The sequence below is a fragment of the Gymnoscopelus microlampas genome, assembly GCF_963454915.1.
Source record: "Gymnoscopelus microlampas genome assembly, chromosome: 19".
Lineage (NCBI taxonomy): Eukaryota > Metazoa > Chordata > Actinopteri > Myctophiformes > Myctophidae > Gymnoscopelus > Gymnoscopelus microlampas.
The window spans coordinates 21,858,989-21,879,878 of NC_139956.1; the positions used below are offsets into that span (position 1 = coordinate 21,858,989).

Here is a 20,890-nt window from a genome sequence, read left to right on the forward strand (position 1 = left end):
TGATCCTGTTCAAACTTTACTTAAAGGGATAGTTCACCCCCCAAAAAATATGTTTGAAGACCAGCAGACCGGTAGGAGACACAAAGGAGACTTTGTGTCTCCTACTGGAACCGCTGCTGGTCATCAAATTATTGGCTTCGGAATGCGACAAAACCCCCAAAAATATCCATTAATTCAAGTCTCCATGGGGTGACGAATCGATAGAAAAAAAGTCATTTTGGGGGTGAACTATCCCTTTAACCACTTAAACCTCAGACGGTTGAGCGGAGCCCTCAGAGCTCTATGCTAGTGTATTTTTAGTTTTCTGTTATTGTGGGAAAAGCTTTCACGGAAAATAGCCGATGGACAAGTGCGACGTGTTGTGAGCTTGTCGATCTGCTATTTTCAGCGAAAGCTTTCCCCACAATACCAATTGCTGGGGTTTAAGTGGTTAAGCTTAATTCTGCTTATGTGAATCAGTGCTGACTTGCTTGGCTCATGCACATGCATGGGTGCAAATATGCACACACGCATGCTATGCACGCACACATCCACACAAACACTAAGCGAACACATGCTCGCACACACACCACAGCACGCATTCAAACATCAAACAGAATATGCATGTGTTGGGAACAGGGGTACGGGAGAGTGTGAGAGAGTGAGTGAAAGAGAGAGAGAGTAGAAGCTGCCTGTGTTTTTCTTGTTGACTGAGATACAAAAATAATTCTGTACAGGCAAGCAGTCTGCAGCTTTGGTACTTCACGTACCCTGGAACCCAAAGATGTTCATTAGAGAGGCAACGAGAGAGGAGAGCTGGGACGGGCTGATGGGGCGCGACATCGAGAGGCTGGTACCTCTGAGTTGTGTGTGTGAGAGAGAGTGAGATACAGTAGGCAGAGAGAGAGAGAGAGAGAGAGAGAGAGAGAGAGAGAGAGAGAGAGAGAGAGAGAGAGAGAGATTCATCTTCAACCCAATATACTTTGTTGACCCCCCAGGGGTCTGTACTTGGCCCCCTCTTTTTTCCCTCTACTTACAAACTCTTTGCCGCAAATAGGAGATGAATAAGCTCACAGCGCGTCGCTACGTTACGTGTTGTGAGCTTCTAGATCTGTTATCTTTGCTGAATGTTGGCCTATTATGACATGGCCAGAATCGGAACACTATGGGTTCATGTGGCGAGCACTTGAAATTCATGGATCTCGCTGTCATCATAAGTCATTTAAGTGTTGGCGGTGACTTTTTTTTACGATCAAGGGAGAGGTTTTGTTGGGTGATGTTGAGGTTTTCCGGCATTCTTGTTGCAGAGTGTGTGCGCATGGGGGCGGGGATAACAAACAAAAATGGTCAAAGTGGAGACAGATATGAGTCGATTAGATTGGGAAACGTGCATTGACAGATACAGTGTCCTTTTGCCCCCGTCGTCATTTTTTAAAAATAATTCATGCATAGATCCCCACTGAGAAACCCCATTTATATACTTTCTCCATTTGTACACATTTATATATAACTATATATATAATATCATTTCTATATATCTATATTTTCAGCAAACAAAATAAAGAAAAGAAATGTTCCACAAAAAAAAGCAACAACCAAACAAATGCCTGGAGAAAATGAAAACCCAAACAAAAGCAAAGATAGACGCACAACAGCAGCCGATTTGGCACTTTGTCATATGACGACACAGCATGTGTTAGTTGACAGTACATAGGAATATCGTAGAATTCTCTTCAACCCCCGCCCCCCCCCCACACACACCGGGGTGGGAAAACAAACACTAGCGGTACATACTTGGCACCAAAGAATGCTGGTAGAATGACAGTATCGTATAATATCAACGTTTTCATAGCTACAGTATATGCTTATATACCGTATACTCACTCTGGGAACCGGCTCCCCAAAACACTCAACTCATCAGTTTATGACTCCTAAGAACGGAGGGAGTGAACGAGAGGAACAGAGCTGGGGTGGCGCGCGGCGGTCTGAGGGGGATGTAGAAAAGAGACGGATAGAAGCACACACCAAAACACCCAGGAGGAAAACAAGGACCATGACAGAGTATCTAAAGTGAGGGGCGGCGGGAGGGGGGGGGGGGTGCACACAGAGAGCTGGGCGATACACCATCGTCCCACAGGCAGATTCCAGGGCCGTCGCTCCGATTCGGAGAACGGCGCGTCCTCCTTTGGAAAACAGCGTCCTTGAAAAGATCTAAGTCACCCCCCCCTGCCCCACCATCCCAGAATGGCCACCCGCTGCATCGCAGTTCCGTCGCGCCACCAACGGGGGGAGCTGCTGAAGTTTGACAGCGGGTGGTGGGTGGAGTTGTTTGTTGTTGTTGTTTTTTTTTTTGGGGGGGGGGGGGGGGTGGGGAGGGGGGAGAAAGAGAGTAAGAGAATGGAACTAAGAGCCAGAGGCCCTCCTCGTCCGGTGGCAAAGCCACTCTTGGCGGGGGTCCCTAGGCGGGGCGCCGCGTGAGGCCATTCCCTATACCCTGGTGGTGGAGTGGGGGTGGGGCAGGGTGTTGTTGTGGCCGGTGGAGGGGTAGGTGTTGAAGGCGTGGAGGGGTTGCATGCCGGTGATGGTGCTGGGGATCATGGTGATGGTGTTGGGCGTCATCAGCGGCACGTCGTCCGGTGCGCGGCGCAGGGCCAGCGTGTAGTCGGGCGGGCAAGCGGGCCTCAGGATGTCGTGCGGCCGGAGGGGCTCCATGTCGTGGTGGGGGTCGTGCTCCGAGTGCTTCATCTGCAGCGACATGATCTCCTCCTCCTGGCTGTGGGCCAGGTCGTTGGCGGGCCCGCCGCGCTGCGGCGACAGCCGGTGGCGCCGCATCTCGTGGCGCTTGTCGCGCTTGTAGTAGAGCGCGGCGAAGGCCAGGATGTTGAGGAAGAGCAGCGAGGCGCCCACGGCGACGGTCACGCTCAGCTCCGTGGAGTAGTCCCGCGTGTCGCCGGGGAACAGGTCCTGGTGGGGGCGCTCCGAGCCCTCGGGCTCCGGGTCGGAGGGGAAGGTGGGGTAAGGGTGAGGGGTGGGGCGGAGCCCCGGGGGCCTGGGCCAGGGTCTGTGGGTAGGGCCTGTGGGCAAGCGGGTGGTGCTGGGCACCTCGTCGTTGAGGCTGTGGAGGTGTGGGACTAACTCCAGCCAGAAGGCCACCTTGTTGGCCCTGTAGTTGTCTCTGACACGGGGCTTCAGGCCGATGTGGAGATACTGCTTGTCTTTAGAGTTGAACTTGGTCCAGATGACCTCCTCGAAGCGGTTGGGCTTGGTGTGGATGAACTTGGTGTCCTGTGGCACTGGCAGGTTGGGGTCCCTGGAAGGAGAGGAGGAGGACGAGTCAGGAACTTTTGAAATCCTAATTCTTTACATTTGTTGGTTCGCACACTTATACTGTATGTGAAGTGAAAGTAAAACTAAAGCAAGTTCTTAGCCTCACTTGTAACCTTAAAGAGGTGGTGCCATGGTTTTGCACTTTTTCTGTTTTTCATGTGTCTATGAGGTTGATAGAACTTAATGAAGCCCCCTGGTGGTGTTTTTATGGTGTATTATGTCTTCTCTGACTATTTTGAGTTTCTACCTGGAGGCTGAAACCTTGAGGGTCAAACGTGCCAATAGAAAAACAGCCCTTTAGTGACATAGTAAAATTGTACCCACCCCCTCATTATCATAACACAACAGGTGTGGGCATGAGGAGGAGGAGGGACTAGGACAGGTGGGTCTGAAACGCAGCGTTTTTTTGCTGAGTTAGGGCACAGAAGTACTCTAAGAAACCGAACTGAAAGCGAACCCTCTTAACCGGGGCCGCAGCTAGGCCACCATACCCGGTCTTGGCGAAGTTGGTCCAGTACGTCATCACCACGGCGCTCAGCATCACGTCGTTCTTGGAGAAGTTGCAGGGGAACAGGTCCGTGGCGCCAATCATGGGCACGCCGAACACGTAGGGGATCTCGTCGCCGTGGGCGGCGTCGGCCCACTCCGGGCGCGTCTCCGTCTGGCAGTGGTGGTAGAAGGTGTAGAAGTAGACCGGAGACTGGAACTCGGCGTGCAGCTTGGCGGTGGCCACGGCGGGCGCCACCCACTGGTGGTCCGTGAACAGTGCCAGCAGGGTCTTCCGGCGCATGTCTCCGTTGTCCCGGTCGGCCCAGTCTGTGTACATGAACTTGATGGTCTCCCTCAGGATGTCTTTACCTGCGCACAGACGCACACATCATGGTTCTTTAAAAATGGCCACATGGTTCCACAAAGATTCCACACATCACCTTATTATTATTATTATTTAGTGAATGGTTATTCATGTTCCGCCAAATAGTTGTAGAACCTTTTTTTGTCCAAGTTCTTTGAGGAACCAGAAATGCTTCCTCAAAGAACCCTTTGGGAAAATATTGCAAAAAATGACGATCTACAAGCTCACGTGTCGAATTCGATGAAGACATTTTGTTTAGAGGGAAGAAAGGAGTGAATCAAGTATAGACCCCTGAGGGACATTGGTCGAAGAAGTATATAAGGGTTCTTTATAGAACGTGGGTCTGAAAGGTTCTTTCTGGAACCAAAAATAGTTCTATTGCATAATTTTGAAAAAAACAGTTTCGGTTCCAGTTGGCACCTTAATTGGAGGAGGAGGAGGAGGAGAAGGAGGAAGGGGGGAGGAGAGAGAGAGAGAGAGAGAGAGAGAGAGAGAGAGAGAGATTAAATGAATAGTCACGGCAGGAAACGCGGACGAGGTTAAACATCAGACGGGTGCAGGAAGGAGAACAGAAGAAGGAAGGAGAGAGAGGCAGACGGAAGGGAGAGAGACGAAAGCATGGACCAAAGGAAGGAAGGCAATAGTGGAGAGTTGGCAGGAACGGCAGACGAGAGAGATGATGATGACAGGCAAAAGAAGAGTTGGAGAGATGAGAGTGCGGAGTTGTCAGGGAGAGGAAACAGAGCAGCGAGCGAAGGAGAGAGATGAGGGCCGTGTCGGTGTAAAGTTGTACAGCTCTGTGTGTGTGTGTGTGAGAGAGAGAGAGAGAGAGAGAGAGAGAGAGAGAGAGAGAGAGAGAGAGAGAGAGAGAGAGAGAGAGAGAGAGAGAGAGAGAGAGAGAGAGAGAGAGAGAGAGAGAGAGAGAGGATAATAACAAAGACAGAGGAGAGAACTGATAGTGATGCAAAGGAATGAGAATATTGCAATTACACAATTGTAGGTAGATTGGATTGCTGCCCCAGGCAGATACACACTGTCTGCTATTTGTGTGGCTCTCTCTGCTATTTTTACTGTTCTAACTGTATTTTTTATTCATAAAAGTATCAATACTGCAATGTAGAAACACTCTGTTACAAGTAAAAGTCTGGTATATTAATGCCGCGTTCTATGCCAATGTATTGTACTAAAATGTCCTTTCATTTTTGGTCGATCAGTAATTGGATGGTATGTGTACCCGTTTCATCTTGTTTTGAGTACTAGTGTCTGTGGTGTTTTGTAGTTGTTTGTCATGTGTTTGTATGTGTGAATAACCTTTTGAAAAGATTCAATAAAGATATTTGAATAATAACAAGTAAAAGTCCGGTAATCAAAATGTACTTGAGTAGAAGTACAAAAGTAAAAGTACTCGTAATGCACAATGTCCGTTTCACAAGTTATCACATGTCTACAATGTATTAAAAGGCTGAAGTGGTTAATGTATGTTTTGACTTTTGAGAGATGCAAAGGAATGAGAATATTGCAATTACACAATTGTTGGTAGCTTGGATTGCTGCCCCAGGCAGCTACACAATCTGTCTGTTATTTGTGTTGCTCTCTCTGCTATTTTTACTGTTCTAACTGTATTTTCTATTCATTATTTCTTGGGTTCACAATGTTGAGGAAGCTGTAATTACAAGAGTTTCACTGCCTGCAATGTTGTGATGATAATGAAAACCTTCAAACCTCCGCAGGTGAATGGAGGAGGTGCAACGAAGCATGACAATCATGCACCTTAAATATTATAATGTTGTCCTTAAGATGAATTAAAATGCATGCTATTCATTCTAAGAGCTATGTACCGTACACATCCAAACAGAGCACGCCAGGGTGTTGTTTATCCACAGACACCACTGAATGGTTATTCTGTTTAATTTAAAGTGGAAGTGATTTCAAGGTCTAGAGAGTCTAGACGATTGAGAAGGTCAATAATGATGTACGGTCAATAAGGCCCTGAATCAGTCTTTATGTACTCTAAAACAGAGGAGCATCAGCTGCTCTATGCACATGGATTACATTTCTCAGTCGCCACGGCTGATTTCAGTACTTTTGGAAGCATGCCGCGGACCGAAAATAGCTGATCTACAGGCTCTGCAACACGTCTGTAGATCAGCTAATTTCGGTTAAGAATTGGACAAACTAGTAGAATACATGTTCAGAAGCATCTTCCATAAGAACATAATGGTCTCAGATATTTCATAAAAGTAAATGTTAAAGCCTCAGTCTGCGATTTTCTTCAACTGGTTGGCTGTGTGTTGGTTTGGAAAAATACCTAAACATCATAATTCTACATATTGCGTTGTGCTAATTTCATGCCGTTTCACAAAATCGCAGATTGTGACGTGGCCTGACAAAATTAGATTTTATTTTGCTTTATTCCACGCATGCATTCAATGACCCCGCATTTTATAACATCTGACTCCGAATCAAGTACACAGGCTATTTCTAACCACGTCTTGAGATTGATTTGAGTTTAACTCTATTGCACGGCGACAAGTCAAGTTTAAAGCGACAAGCGGTTCAGGCTCCACCGTAACCAACTTACGCTGCAGTAATGTTATGTTAATCGATTGTTAATTCATTGAAATGCTGTCATAATGCCGAATCCAATCCAGAGAACATTTCTGACTTGGTTCGGGATGTTATTTAACTCAGCTACACTCCTCCCGCTCAATACGCTGTTTGCTCAGTGTGTGTTTCGTCTCTCTCTCCCTCTGCGTGCGTGTGCGTGTGCGCGTTGTGTGTGTGTGTGTGTGACATCACTGTCATTCAAAGAAGGAAGCAGGCAGCCTGGGGGATCATACTGCAATAAGAGGCAGCATTACTACCCAGCAGAGCCTGAAAGGCCAGCATACAGGCCCACCGTGGAGAAAGATAATGTACATTCAAATAGACACACTCTCTACCCTACCTATACAGGTAGCACTGTGACGATGCACTTCACTGGACTCTGCATATGTTATCCCTTCCGGTGGAATGTTATAATGGGTCCTGGTGTGTGTGTGTGCATCAAAATGTACTTAAAGTAGAAAGTACTCATTATGCAGTAGAAAGTACGCATTGCGACGCATTGTGGGCTTGTAGATCTACTGCAATGTAGAAACACTCTGTTACAAGAAAAAGTCTGGTATTCAAAATGTACTTGAGTAAAACTACGAAAGTAAAAGTACTCACTATGCAGAATGACCGTTTCACAAGTTATCACATGTCTGTAATGTATTTTAAAAAATATTTTTAAAATGGCAGTTCTACAAGCACACAACACGTTGCATCCCGACGTGTTGTGAGCTTGTAGATCTGCTATTTTCAAATAGCCAAAGTTTAAATAGGGCTAAAGTGGCTAATATATGTTTTGTAATAATAATCAAAGTAACTAGTATTTAAAGTTTTCAAGTAATTGTAGTGGAGTAAAGTACAATTTCTGTCTCTGAGATGTAGCCTATAGTGGAGTAGTAAAAAGTATTGAAAATTGGTAAAACTCCAGCAAAGTAAAAGTACCTCAAAATGGTACTTATTACAGTACTAGAGTAAATGTACTTAGCTACTTTCCACCACTGCCTGAGAGGACGTGTACAATAATAAGGTGTCCTCACCCTCGGGGTATCCGTACAGGTTGTCTACAAAGTTGGAGATGGTGTAGTCGAACGCTGCGGCCGAGATGCCGTCGTTGTCTTCGCTGTCGTCCACGAACTTCAGGCCCTCCCCCTGGTTCACCCCTATGAGGATGTCATAGTTGAGGAACTCCCCCTAGTGGACAAAGGGAGGCAGGTGAAGGTTTAGTTGCTGTGGTTCTTAAAACTGTTTCATTTGGCCACGGACTCCCCATCTGAAAATGATTTGTGCCAGGTACCCCCCCAAAAAAATTGTGTTGTTAAAATATTTCAAAAATATTCAAAATTGTTCGAATGTGTTCAAGATTTGTTTTGAAACGAGCAGATCTACAAGCCCAAAACGTGTCACGGTGCGACGCCGAGTGAGCTTGTAGATCGGGTATTTTCAAATTGCCAATGTATACTGTATATGATGTTATCTTAAATAGTTTGACTGGGGTCTGTCCGGTAAAAAGAAGAAATATTACAAATTAAAATTCTTCTCTCAGACATCAGATAATAAGAAAAGAAAAGTAATAAACAAACAGTTGCTGCTTTGTTTAAGTATTTTTCTGTACCGTTTGCAGTAGCAATTAACACAGAGTTCTGCCCACTCACTCACACACTCACACTCACACACTCACACACACACACACACACACACACACACACACACACACACACACACACAAACTCACACACACACACACACACACACACACACACACACACACACACACACACACACACACACACTTACGCATGCACACATAAATCTGTCAGTTAGCTGATGTTCACCTCTAGTTTATCTCTCTGTGATTTGGAATTGTTTTGTGGAATTAACAGGGAGAAGTGGTAGTCTAATTACCGAGCAGCGACAATAACAACGTCTCACGCTGCGGTTTATCCCTCGACGATCTACTGCTCTCATTTAGAGCCTTACAAACTGAAGTGCTACCCTTGAAAGCAACCCCGGAGGATTTTTTTATCTCTGTGTTTCATTGTTAAATGAGTTGCAAACAACAAATGTGGGTTTATTTCAGTGCGCATCCTTATTTCACTCATTTGTTTTGTTTACGAGAATGTCCAAAGCGGGACATTCCTACTGAACTGTTTGTTTTATTGTAACACTTTGGTGAATGTTTACATAGAACTCTTGTTTAACCACTTCAACCCTGTATACACTTTGTTGTACTTTGTTGTCCTGAGGGGACCTCTATACTTGGTCCCCTCCTTTTTCCCCCCTCTTCACTAAATCTCGTTGCTGAAAATAGCCGACCTACAAGCTCCCAACGTGTCGCAAACGCGACGCGTTGCAGGCTTGTAGATCGGCTATTTTCACCAAATGTTCGCCTATTATGACATCTGGCATTATGGCATCTCACCCAACAGCCCCCTATACCTCAATCTCAAATATAACAGGGGTTTTCTTCACAGCAGTGAAGTTAGACCTACACCTAACATCCACAGGTAAAGGCCAACATCTCTAACTGGGCGATATGGCTTAAAAAGGTATGACTATTGCACCAAATGGCAACATTCTGATATGTCTCCTTTCTACAGTAAGGATTACAATATTATTATAGTCTTATTATATGTCTTTACACCACACATACACCATTCTGATTGGCCGGGTTGTGTCATGTGGGGACACATTCATTCTCTGTACTACTAATTCTTGGAAGTAAATCAGTTCACAATTAGCAACACCTGGAGATAAAAATATGGAGCCGTATTGAATGAATGAACGAACTAACCATGGAAAACATTTGTAATAGGAACATTTAATAGTTTTTTGGGTAATTACGGAGACGGTTATGCAAGTTATCTGCGGTATTAAAGTGGGGTAATGCACTCTTCTCATAACTGACTTGCTCCAAGCTCCACTTGCTCCACTTTCTCCATTCCTTACTTAACTGAGAGAATCAGACTTCTGAATGGCATATCTTAAAACAATACTACAGAGACTGGGGACGATATTTTATTTTTCTTCACAACTGTCCAAACATGCAATGGAAATAAGGACGTCCATGTGGAGGTCAGGTTTCCCCCCGACAGCGACAATATTTATCTCAGTGGTTCTCGAAGTGGGGTCTCGGGAACCCCAGGGGTCCTTGAGGAGGTTCCAGGGGGTCCTGAGCTAAATGATTGATACTGTAAGGAACCAAATGGACTCTTATGGGTCTGTTACTCTAAGGAGTGCACAACATGGAACCAAATGGACTCTTATGGGTCTGTAACTCTTGAGAGTGCACAAAATGGAATCAAATAGAGGGTTAGGGTCCTATCTATCTATCTCTATCCTACTGGACATGTCCGTCCAGTCCTCTCAACTGTACCTGCTGCATGAGGATCTCAGGGTCGTCGGGCACCACGTCTCCGTCCACCACGGGTCCAAAGGCGATGTGGTAGCGGGCCGGCTGGATGTCCTGGTCCACCAGCTCCCGGAAGTTCTTCCTGCGCAGGCAGTCCACCAGGTCGGCCGTCTCCGTGTAGGTGCAGCCCACCTTCCTGGCCAGGATCTTGGTGTACTTGAGGGGCTGATAGTTGACGGACCAGCTGGAGATGGCCGTGCCGCTCTGGGCGATGGCCCTCTGGAACAGACCTGAAGAGGGAGAGGGAGAGACACAGAGAGAAGGAAAGAGATATGTCGGGCGGAAAAGGATTTGTGGACTGCGTTTCCATACACACACATACACATGCAGTCAGATTAATCAGGTTATGGCAAATCAGTTAAAGCATATACATACAGTTGACAGTTGAAATTTACAGATACTGTAGGTATTTATGTCCCTTCTAATGCAATCAGCTTACTGGTTTAATCGGTGTATGGTGGAAATATAAATGTACCGTACAAGTAAACACAGTATTGTCACTCCCTACTGTAAACTCAAACTGCTGGTGGTCTCAATACGTCAACACAGCTGAGTGAAGACAGTGCATCTCTCTCTTGCTTCTTTCTTATCCAACAGTCTTACGCACAAGCTTTGGCGGTGTAGAAGTGCACCGCCGTCTCGTGAGAATACATTTAGGGAGTGTGAAGAATGGCCTCCGTGTCGAGAGATGTAACAGGGAGACGGTCTTCTCAGTGAGGGCATCAGATATCATTTCTCTCTCTTTTCCCCCATCTGCCATGTTTGAGATTCTTTTTCTTTTCTTTCTTTTTTTCAGAAACTACCATTTCTTTTTTTATCCTCAGATCTATTCTCAGTGGAGCAAAACTGATAGGCTGAAACGGTATACGCCGTAGCACTGGATCTCAGACAAGAGTTAGGACTGGGAATAGCTTGTCCCAGTGTTTTTTCCCCTCTCTTTCTAGTTTTGACTCTCTCTCTCTCTCTCTCTCTCTCTCTCTCTCTCTCTCTCTCAGCCTGTGTTTCTCTGCCTTTGCTTGTCCTGCAACGTTTGAACTACTGAAGTGGCTCGTTAAGGGGCTGCCCGCCTCCCTTGCCTCCCTCGCCTCCCTCGCCTCCCTCTCTTCGAGTCCTCCCCCACCCCAGAACTTTCTCACCCCCCCTTCTCCCTCTCCCTCTCCCTCTCTCTCTCTCTCTCTCTCTCTCTCTCTCTCTCTCTCTCTCTCTCTCTCTCTCTCTCTCTCTCTCTCTCTCTCTCTCTCTCTCTCTCTCTCTCTCTCTCTCTCTCTCTCTCTCTCTCTCTCTCTCTGGCTGAAGATTGGTTGGTTAATTATTAATCAGAGACTGCAGAGCCTCTCCTTTTCCTGGGAGATCAATTACAGTAGAGTAGGATGTAATGCAGATACTGTAGAGACCTACAGTATCTGTAGGTCCTACCTACCGTTGGGATATTGCAAGTGGGCCCCCAAATAATTGGCAAAACTTTTTATGATAATATAACATTAACATAAATTAACATATCTTAAGGCCTTTTATGCTAATTTATTTTATATTCTAATTCTTCCTTACTCGTTTGAACGGCAAGCATAAAGAGTTTCACCTCACTTTTATCTGTAACTGTGTTCTGACAATAAAGTTGATTGATTGATCGATTGATAGGGTAAACATTGGGAACCACAGAGACGAAAGGAAAACAGAGAGGGAAAGAGACAATCACAGAAAGAGAGAGAGAGAGAGAGAGAGAGAGAGAGAGCGAGAGAGAGAGAGAGAGAGAGATAGGGCCCTAACACACTGAAGGCATCGGACGCTCGCGTCAAGAAACACACCCATTGTTATGGAAGCGTCAAGTGGATGTGTCAAACCTGTTGACGGGTCTGTCAGAGCACGGTTCTATTTTGGAGTGGACACGTGGCACAGACCACCGAAACACAATGTGTACTGTGTATATTGCATCGAGGCATTGACGAGTTCAACCCTCCTGTAGAAAAAAATGTTTTTAGCTGGTGACGGCAGTGCTTTAAACGGCAAAAATATGGACGAGGAGAACGTTGCCCTGTTACAGGTGCATGCGGAACGGAGAGAGAGAGAAATAGGACGACGGAGGGACATAACATACAACTGTCCCAGCGTGCCTGCGTGCAGTGGTGGAAGAAGTACTCACATTTTGCACAGTACTCAAGTAAAAGTACCAACACCACAATGTAGAAATACTATGTTACAAATAAAAGTCTGGTATTCAAAATGTACTTGAGTAAAAGTACAAAAGTACTTGAGTACATGTACTTAGTTACTTTACACCGCTGCCTGCGTGTGTCTGTGTGTTTTGGTGCGTGCCCCGTTTCAATCGGGTCGGTGCGGTCCAAAAGATTAATAATTGCGGTGCAGCCGAATACGGTGAGACACTTTGGCGCTTCAAGTTCTCCCATCTCAAGGTGAACAAGTGGCCCAGCTTGCCGTGTGTCAGTGGCATTCAGAGTGTCAGTGCCTTGGGAGGTATAGTGCATGGTGGCAGGCTGTACTTTACGTGGAGAATAATGTATCTGTGGGGGGATTTAATCGTCACTCCCCATCGTTGGCTGTCATCTTCCTCACTCCGCCCTCAGTCAGTAGTACATCACCGTTTCGCCGTCTCCCGGTCTATATCTCAACTCCTCCTCTCCTCCCGTGGTTAAATTATGCCCTCGGCACATCTATCTATTCCACTTCACCTCTGACCCCCCCGCCGCATGTCTGCTCTTGATCCCCCCCCCCCCCACACACACACACCCCCACCCACTGCCGCCCGGCGCCTACACATCATGTCATCCCTCCTGCGCGCGTCTCGCTATAGAACTTGATTTGCGAGTGAGCGCTGTCGACATGATTTGTGGGGGGCGCAGAGGGGGGCGGTCCGACAGGCTCCTTACCTGGGGGCCGTGACTGACAGGCGACGTCCAGGAGGGCTGACTTTAGATGTTGATGAAGACGAGGACTACGGCGATGAAGATGGAGGCGGGGGGTGGGGGGAGGGGTGACGGGCTGAGACGGGGGAGACAGTCAGCGACAGGAGATGCGGGGGTTAATGAAGGCGTTCCCAACCTTGGAAGGGGTGTGTATTATACCCACAGGAAAATTCCAAAGATTAATTTATCTGCGTTATTAGCCTTTATATGGCAACTGTTAAAAAATATATATATATCTGGGCATCATTTAGGTTATGTAAACACAGTTTTTCTGTGCCTTTGCCCAGCACAGAAGCCGTGCAGCCTGCATAATAACAGGACAGTTGCAATTGACCATATCAAAAGGTGCGCTCGGCCACAACGAGGACAGAAATGTAGCTCAACTCTAAATGTCAGCACTTTGTGAATTCACAATTCTTGCACATTTTCCACATCAGGAAGTTTCTGACCTAATTATTCAGGTCACATAGCATTAAAAAAAAGGTCGGGAACGGCCAATATTAATGTGATGGGTTAATGTACATTACATGTGTAGTTATTAAGGAGGTCATGGTTATAGTGACACTACACAGTGAAACAATGACACGACGGCAGTGAAACAATGACACAACAGTGAAACAATAACACAACAACAGTTAACAATGATATAGTGTTTCTCAACGGGAGCGGTACAGCCCCCAGGCGGTGTACAGAGAAGTTCGGAGTCACATGATACTGACCATGATACTGACATGATATATCACAATATGAGTCGAGACAATATTCTAGGTAGTGATGGTTATGCTTTAATGTACATGATATCATGGGGAGAAGTACAATAACACTCAGGACGGTGGTATGGTAGTTCTGCCAAGACACAGGGATCAGACCATAGTTATACTGTTGCTGCTTCAAGGACGAGCTGAACCATAACAAGATAGGCTGTATCAAAACAATAGCTGTCAGGCCTAATGGAGACATCTAGACTCTTACAAGCTGCCAAATATCATAATGTATTGTAGAAGTATATAACGTTTAGATATAAGCAACCGTCATAACAATATAGTATAATGAATAATTCTTCTCCACACGATACTGGCATGATACTGACCATAATACTGACATGATACTGACATGATACTGACCATGATACTGACATGATACTGACATGATACTGACATGATACTGACATGATACTGACATGATACTGACCATGATACTGACATGATACTGACCATGACATGATACTGACATGATACTGACCATGATACTGACATGATACTGACCATGACATGATACTGACATGATACTGACCATGACATGATACTGACCATGACATGATACGGACCATGATACTGACCATGATACTGATATGATACTGATACTGACATGATACTGACCATGATATGGACCATGATACTAACCATGATAGTGTGGATGATAGTGACCATGATGCTGACCATGATACTGACCATGATACTGACATGATACTGACATGATACTGACCATGATACTGACCATGATACACGTTTGTTTTAAAAACACATTCACACTGAAAGAATAAGGCGATATTGGGGGGCATTAGCGCATGGTGGCCTGCTTGATCTTCAGACAGGTACATGCACACCAGCACACACACTAACACACAGAGCAGTGATTGAAACACTTGTTCGGGTCTCCGAACACGCACCCCCTAATCTCTCTCTCCTTTCATCTATTCCTGCTCAGTTCCTCGCTGTGTCTACGATACGTGTGCTCGTGTAAAAGACGGCTGAGAAAGAGGAAGATAGAGAGAGACAGAGGAGAGAAAAGGTTGAGTCATGGCAGGATGACTTGGGGAGTGTAGCGATCAAAGTGGGGGAGCAGGTGACCGTTTGGCTGCGGGTCGTTAGCTATATTGATCTCTAGATCAAAGGCAGTTGGTCCTTCTCTCTCTGTTTGGTGTTACACTAACACTTGTAGACCCCAAGGCCATCTACAAAGTTGACGATTTCAATGCAAATTGTTTATCAATAGCCTGTGGACCGTGTATTTTGGTTTACACTCAAGTTTGATTCATTGACCATGTCTGGTGATTTGTAGAGTGTATCTCACAGTCGTTTGGGGTGCCTTCCTAAGATTGTATTACTCGTCAACTACACTCAACTAGATTCAGGTATACCAGTGAGCAAGTCAATAATCAATTACATAGTTAAGGCCTGCTCATTGGCACACCTAAAGCTAACACATATACCCATTATTAATGTGTTGATTACATCACTGTGTATACGTACCAAGGTCATCCAATTTTACCTATATGTAGGTTTTGACCATTAGAGGGCAGTAAACTCACAACTTTGGCCCGGTGTTGAGGTAGGGTCCACTAAACTGACTGAGGTCTCCTCCAAAGTGGTTGTTTGACAGCATTGAGCAGCATGGTGACTGAACTTGGTAATGAGTGTACTTGACACAGCAAGCATCTGCTGGAATGCCTTTTTCTGTTCATGTGGACGAAATATGCTATTTTAACTGTAACGTGTCACAGATCAGCCATACAATGGTTGAAGAATAGAGATCAGAGACCAATATAAGTGAGTCATGTCTGACTACCGTATGCCCTTTTCAACTTTTTCTGCACAAGACAGTTTGTAGCATGCTGCTGCACGCCAGAGAGAGATATAGCGAGAGATTGAAAGGAAGAGACAGCTATATTCAATAAACGAACACAGAAAGTGAGATAAACAGACAGAGACAGAAGGAAATAAAGACACAGAGACAAAGACATAGACAGACCCAGACATAAACAGAGTATCGAGAGGAACTTCAACCGGACACACAGAGACCTTCCCGAATGAGCCAATGAGAATCAAGTGTTTACCCTCCGAGTGGTGCGACAGGATGAGGAGGTTGACGCACGAGGCTCCCGCCCCGGACCCGAAGATGGTGATGCGCTCCGGGTCGCCACCGAAGTGGCCGATGTTCTCGTTGAGCCAGCGCAGGGCCTGGATCTGGTCCAGCAGGCCGAAGTTCCCCTTGGCAGACTGGTCCCCCGTGCTGAGGAAGCCTGAAGACAAGGACAGACAAATAACAACAGTGATCCACTTAATCTACATCCAAATCCATGTTGTCAGTAATGGAAGAGGTATGAGTACTGTTTTTCACTTCAAGTAAAAGTATCAATACCCTATTGTAGAAATAGTCTGTTACAAGTACAAGTTCGGTATTCAGAATTTACTTGAGTAAAGGTGCAAAAGTATTGCCATCAAAATATGCTTAAAGTACCAAAAGTAAAGGTACTCATCATGCAGAAGGTCCCGTCTCACGTTTTCAAATGTATAAAAATCCTTTTTATTACAACACAACAATTACTTACAACGCGTCGCAAAGTGACACGTTGTGAGCTTGTAGATCGGCTATCTTCAAATTGCCAAAGTATGTAGGTATGAACTTTGAAGTATAATCAAAATCTACAAAGTAACTAGTAAATAAAGTTTTCAAAGAATTGTAGTGGAGTAAAAGTACAATATTTGCCTTTGAGATGAAGTGGAGTAGAAGTAAAATTATTGATTCTTTTTATGTGCTTCAGTAAAGTAAAAAATACCTCAAAATCGTACTTAAGTACAGTACTTGAGTAAATGTACTTAGTTACTTTCCACCACTGCATGTTGTACACAGAATGCAGCACAGCCATCTTTGCACGCATGCAGCATTAAGATGCGTGTGGCGTGCATGTAAAGAAAGGGAGAGATGGAGAGAGATATGGAGGAAGGATGGGTGATTGGAGGGGTGGCTGAGAACAGGGAGAGATGTGCAAGAAAGAGAGGGATGGGGAGAGAAGAAAATGCGCTGGAGTGAGAGAGGATGGGAGGAGGGAGATACATCAGCAGGATGGATGGACAAGGAATGAGAGAGGAGGGGGTAGAGGAAGGGAGGGAAGAAAGGGTGGGATGGACAAAGGAGGGATAGAGGGAAAGTTGGTAGAGGACAGAGAGAGAGAGAGAGATGGACAATGAAGAAGTGGAGGTGGCAGAAGAGCAGAGGATGACAGAGAGAGAGAGGGTGAATGGGGAGTTTATTTCCAGAGTCAGTGACAGTAAGGCAAATGCTCGGCAGTTTGGCCTGTAAATCAGCTTCGGACGGGGAAGGAACTGCTGGAGAGGATTATTGTTTGCGTGTGTGTATGTGGGCACGCTTTTGCGTGGTTCCCTGTGTAGTCACTCATTTTGAGGGGTGGGGGCTGAAGAAGGTCTATGACCGAAAGCTTGCTATATATACAGTATATTAAAAATAAATGAATCTGATTTTGCACAGTTTTGAATGTGCGGAGGCTCCCTTTAATTGCTTATTTGGTTTCCTTTTGGCTCCAGCACCTGACCCAAGTCTACTGGCAGATGAGTGTTTCTTTTCTCCCCACTATTTTGTCTGAGGGGTGGGGGCTTAAAATGCTACAATACGAGATGAAAGCACAAAGCTGCAAGAATAGCTTTTTTTGTTACCACCTCGATGTTAAATTGGCTGTTTTGTTTACAAATTGTCAAAGAAAATAAAGAATTTGGAAAATGGTCATGATTAGAACATGATTGAACATTTTACTTTTAAGGCCTAATATTTCTACAATTGCTACAAAACCTGTTGTTAGAATATCTTTCGGCACAAACAAACAGACAAAGTTGAAGGGTAAATGTATGTCTAATGTCAAATTAAACTGATCAAATGATCAAATCATGTATAGCCTATATGTATACCATTATTCAAATTATTTTTCCCCACCTTTTTTTTTACATTTTGGAAAAAATACATTTTATTGAGGTGCCCACAATGTTTAGGTGCCATTCTTCCTGAATCCCAGACATTTGCGAAAATTGCCTATTTTCTGCAAAGAGATTTGTTGTAGACTCTACACGTGCATGGTTCTATACATGGTTCGCCCCGTTCTTACCTCTCCACTGTAGAGGGAAGAACTGAGGGGACTCAGGGGACCATGGATAGAACCACGGTCATCGAAGTATAGGGTTTAAGTGGTTCAAATGCTGTGGTGAGCACTGCCTCTTAGAAGAGGGTGGGCAATCGAGATGGAGGATGCAGAGAGAGAGAGAGAGAGAGAGAGAGACAGAGAGGATAGTGGGTGTTCTGTGGGTCCCGGATAGAAGCACAGTGTTTCATCTGCCTCCAACACACCAGGGGCTGGCTCTTGCACACACACACACACACACACACACACACACACACACACACACACACACACACACACACACACACACACACACACACACACACACACACACACACACACACACACACACACACACACACACACACACACACAGGGACACTGATCAAAGGCTGACACTATAGGGGAGACTCTCTCTTGCTTTCCCATTCTCGTGCACACACACACACACACACACACACACACACACACACACACATAAAACGTGTGCACAAGAATGAGCACACACGGCCACTGCCACAGATAGATACAGTGGCACGCACAAGACACAGAGAGCAAAGCACCCCCCCCCCCCTCCAAAACTCACTCTCATCTCTGTGCCTCACGCACGCACGCACACACACACACACACACACACACACACACACACACACACACACACACACACACACACACACACACACACACACACACACACACACACACACACACACACACACACACACACACACACACACACACACACACACACACACACACACACACTACTTCAACCCAGTGGTTCTCAAACCATTTGAATTTCAAGGACCCCCCATGACTCTGAGAGTGTGCAAATGGAACCGCACTATTTTCGTATCAATTGTACACTCTGTCCACGTTCCCAGGCCCACCGAAAGATATGATATTTGTCCGAGCGCCGTGATTAGGTGTACATACAAAGTCAACGCTTAAGGACGCGACTTGGCACACTGTTGTATTGAGCGGCACGAAGCGAACAAAGCCATCTGTCGCTTTGGTATCTTCGCTCCAGATGGAAAATCCCAACTGAAGAGAGGTTTGCTTACCCCCCACCGATGCTGACCAGCACAACCAAAGTGAAGCCATTCAAGCAACTAGAAACATATTTCGGTGGGAACACACCTTTAGAGTTACGGACCTGTAATGGTCCATTTGGAACCCCTGCAAGGGTCCCTGAACCCCACTTTAGGAACCACTGCTTTAACCTTGTAAACCCTACAGTATATATACTTCATTGACCGGGGTCCTTCAGAGGTCTGTACTTAGTCCCTTCCTTTTTCCCCCCCTCTACACCACATAGCAGTTGTACAAGCTCACAACACATCAGACATAGCTGTAGATTAGCCATTTTGACCGGACGTTTGTCTATTTTCACCAAATGTTCGCCTATTATGACACGCCCAGAATAGGGACACTGTGGAGTGTAGAGAATAGAGGGGTGAATAGAGGGCCATGCAGTTGGTGTGTGAAAGCAACTCTGTGTGTGTGTGTGTGTGTGTGTGTGTGTGTGTGTGTGTGTGTGTGTGTGTGTGTGTGTGTGTGTGTACAGGGATACTGTAAACGTAGCGCCATGCCCGCTGGATCCCATAAGCTGTCAACCCCTGTGAATTCATTGTCAAAGTCAGACATGGATGCCAGGTGTGCATGTGTGTTTGGCTGTGTGTGTGTGTGTGTGTGTGTGTGTGTGTGTGTGTGTGTGTGTGTGTGTGTGTGTGTGTGTGTGTGTGTGCGCGTGTGTGTGTGTGTTATAATATCAGAGGAGCATGCACTATCTGGCCCAGTGAAAGGAACAGATGTGTGTGGCTGCAGTGCTGCTGAATAATGCATGCGACTCGCGTGTTAACACATTACACACCCGTGCATGATCCCGCACTCTCACACATGCACACACACACACACACACACACACACACACATACATACATGCATACACACACACGCACTCACACACACACACACACAAACACACAAATAGCCCTGCAGGTGTCAAAGCTGGCTGATGATGTTTCTCTCTTGTCAGACTCCTAGTTTGTATCTTACACACACGCACGCTAGAGGTCTTCACGGGTAAAATATAAATACCCGTACCCAAATGGACCCGTGACAAAATTACCCGGAACCGAATGGACCCGGCCCATAGTCCTGTATGAAGGACCGATACCCGAATGGACCCGCGAAAATATTACCCTAAACCGAATGGACTCGGGCCATTGTTAGAAATCTGAGTTCCGGACCTGAACAGCACCGAGAGCTGTCGGACCCCGACCCGTATAGAACTGTGACATACAAGAACCGAACCCGTACATAACCCGAGGCCCCGAAATACCCGAACGCAAAATTGTTTGCCAACGTCATTACTAGTTGTAGTTGTCCAGCGTTAAATAAAAATGGATTCGTCGGTGATGTTACATCAGATCGCAGACGAATCCTTGCTATCTTTAAACCAGTTTTAAAGCATACTTCGAACATGGCGTAGAGTCCGTCGCTACTTCCTTGTTGCATAGTGACATCACTGTCAAATCCTTGATATCTTTGTCCTAACCTTTCAACGTGTGTGTTGATCAGCGCCGTTAATATGGGCTGTAGTCTTTGCTCGTGGTAGTGAAACACTAAACAGGATTATTATTTCATGTCAACATTCAAGTACAACTATCAGAAGATGTAACTCAGGTAAAGTAATGCGCCACTCTGCAAGTTTAACTAAAGTTTTCCACCTGTCCAAAGTTGTTCCTAATACAGACAGAGCCTTCGGTTGAGAAAGACGATCATCAAGGCTAATACAGACATAAAGATTTTTTAATCATCCTATCCTTGTTAATATATCGCCATTTAGGTCAATGATATAACATTATGTAGTGATATGATAATATAAATAGGCAGCC

General features: G+C 45.6%; 1 protein-coding gene across 3 annotated transcripts in view; it reads right to left on the reverse strand.

The window, feature by feature from the left end:
• Window positions 1–2,466: 2,466 nt before the first annotated feature.
• Window positions 2,467–20,890, reverse strand: part of nlgn2a (neuroligin 2a) — a gene marked incomplete at both ends in the record, with an annotated part of 159,178 nt that continues 140,754 nt past the window's right edge. For all 3 annotated transcript variants that reach the window (XM_084043418.1, XM_084043416.1, XM_084043417.1), the window contains 5 exons: window positions 2,467–3,289; window positions 3,798–4,164; window positions 7,789–7,942; window positions 10,125–10,390; window positions 15,918–16,103. In XM_084043418.1, coding sequence (XP_083899544.1) covers window positions 2,467–3,289; window positions 3,798–4,164; window positions 7,789–7,942; window positions 10,125–10,390; window positions 15,918–16,103 — 1,796 coding nt within the window. The remainder of the gene's footprint in view (window positions 3,290–3,797; window positions 4,165–7,788; window positions 7,943–10,124; window positions 10,391–15,917; window positions 16,104–20,890) is intronic.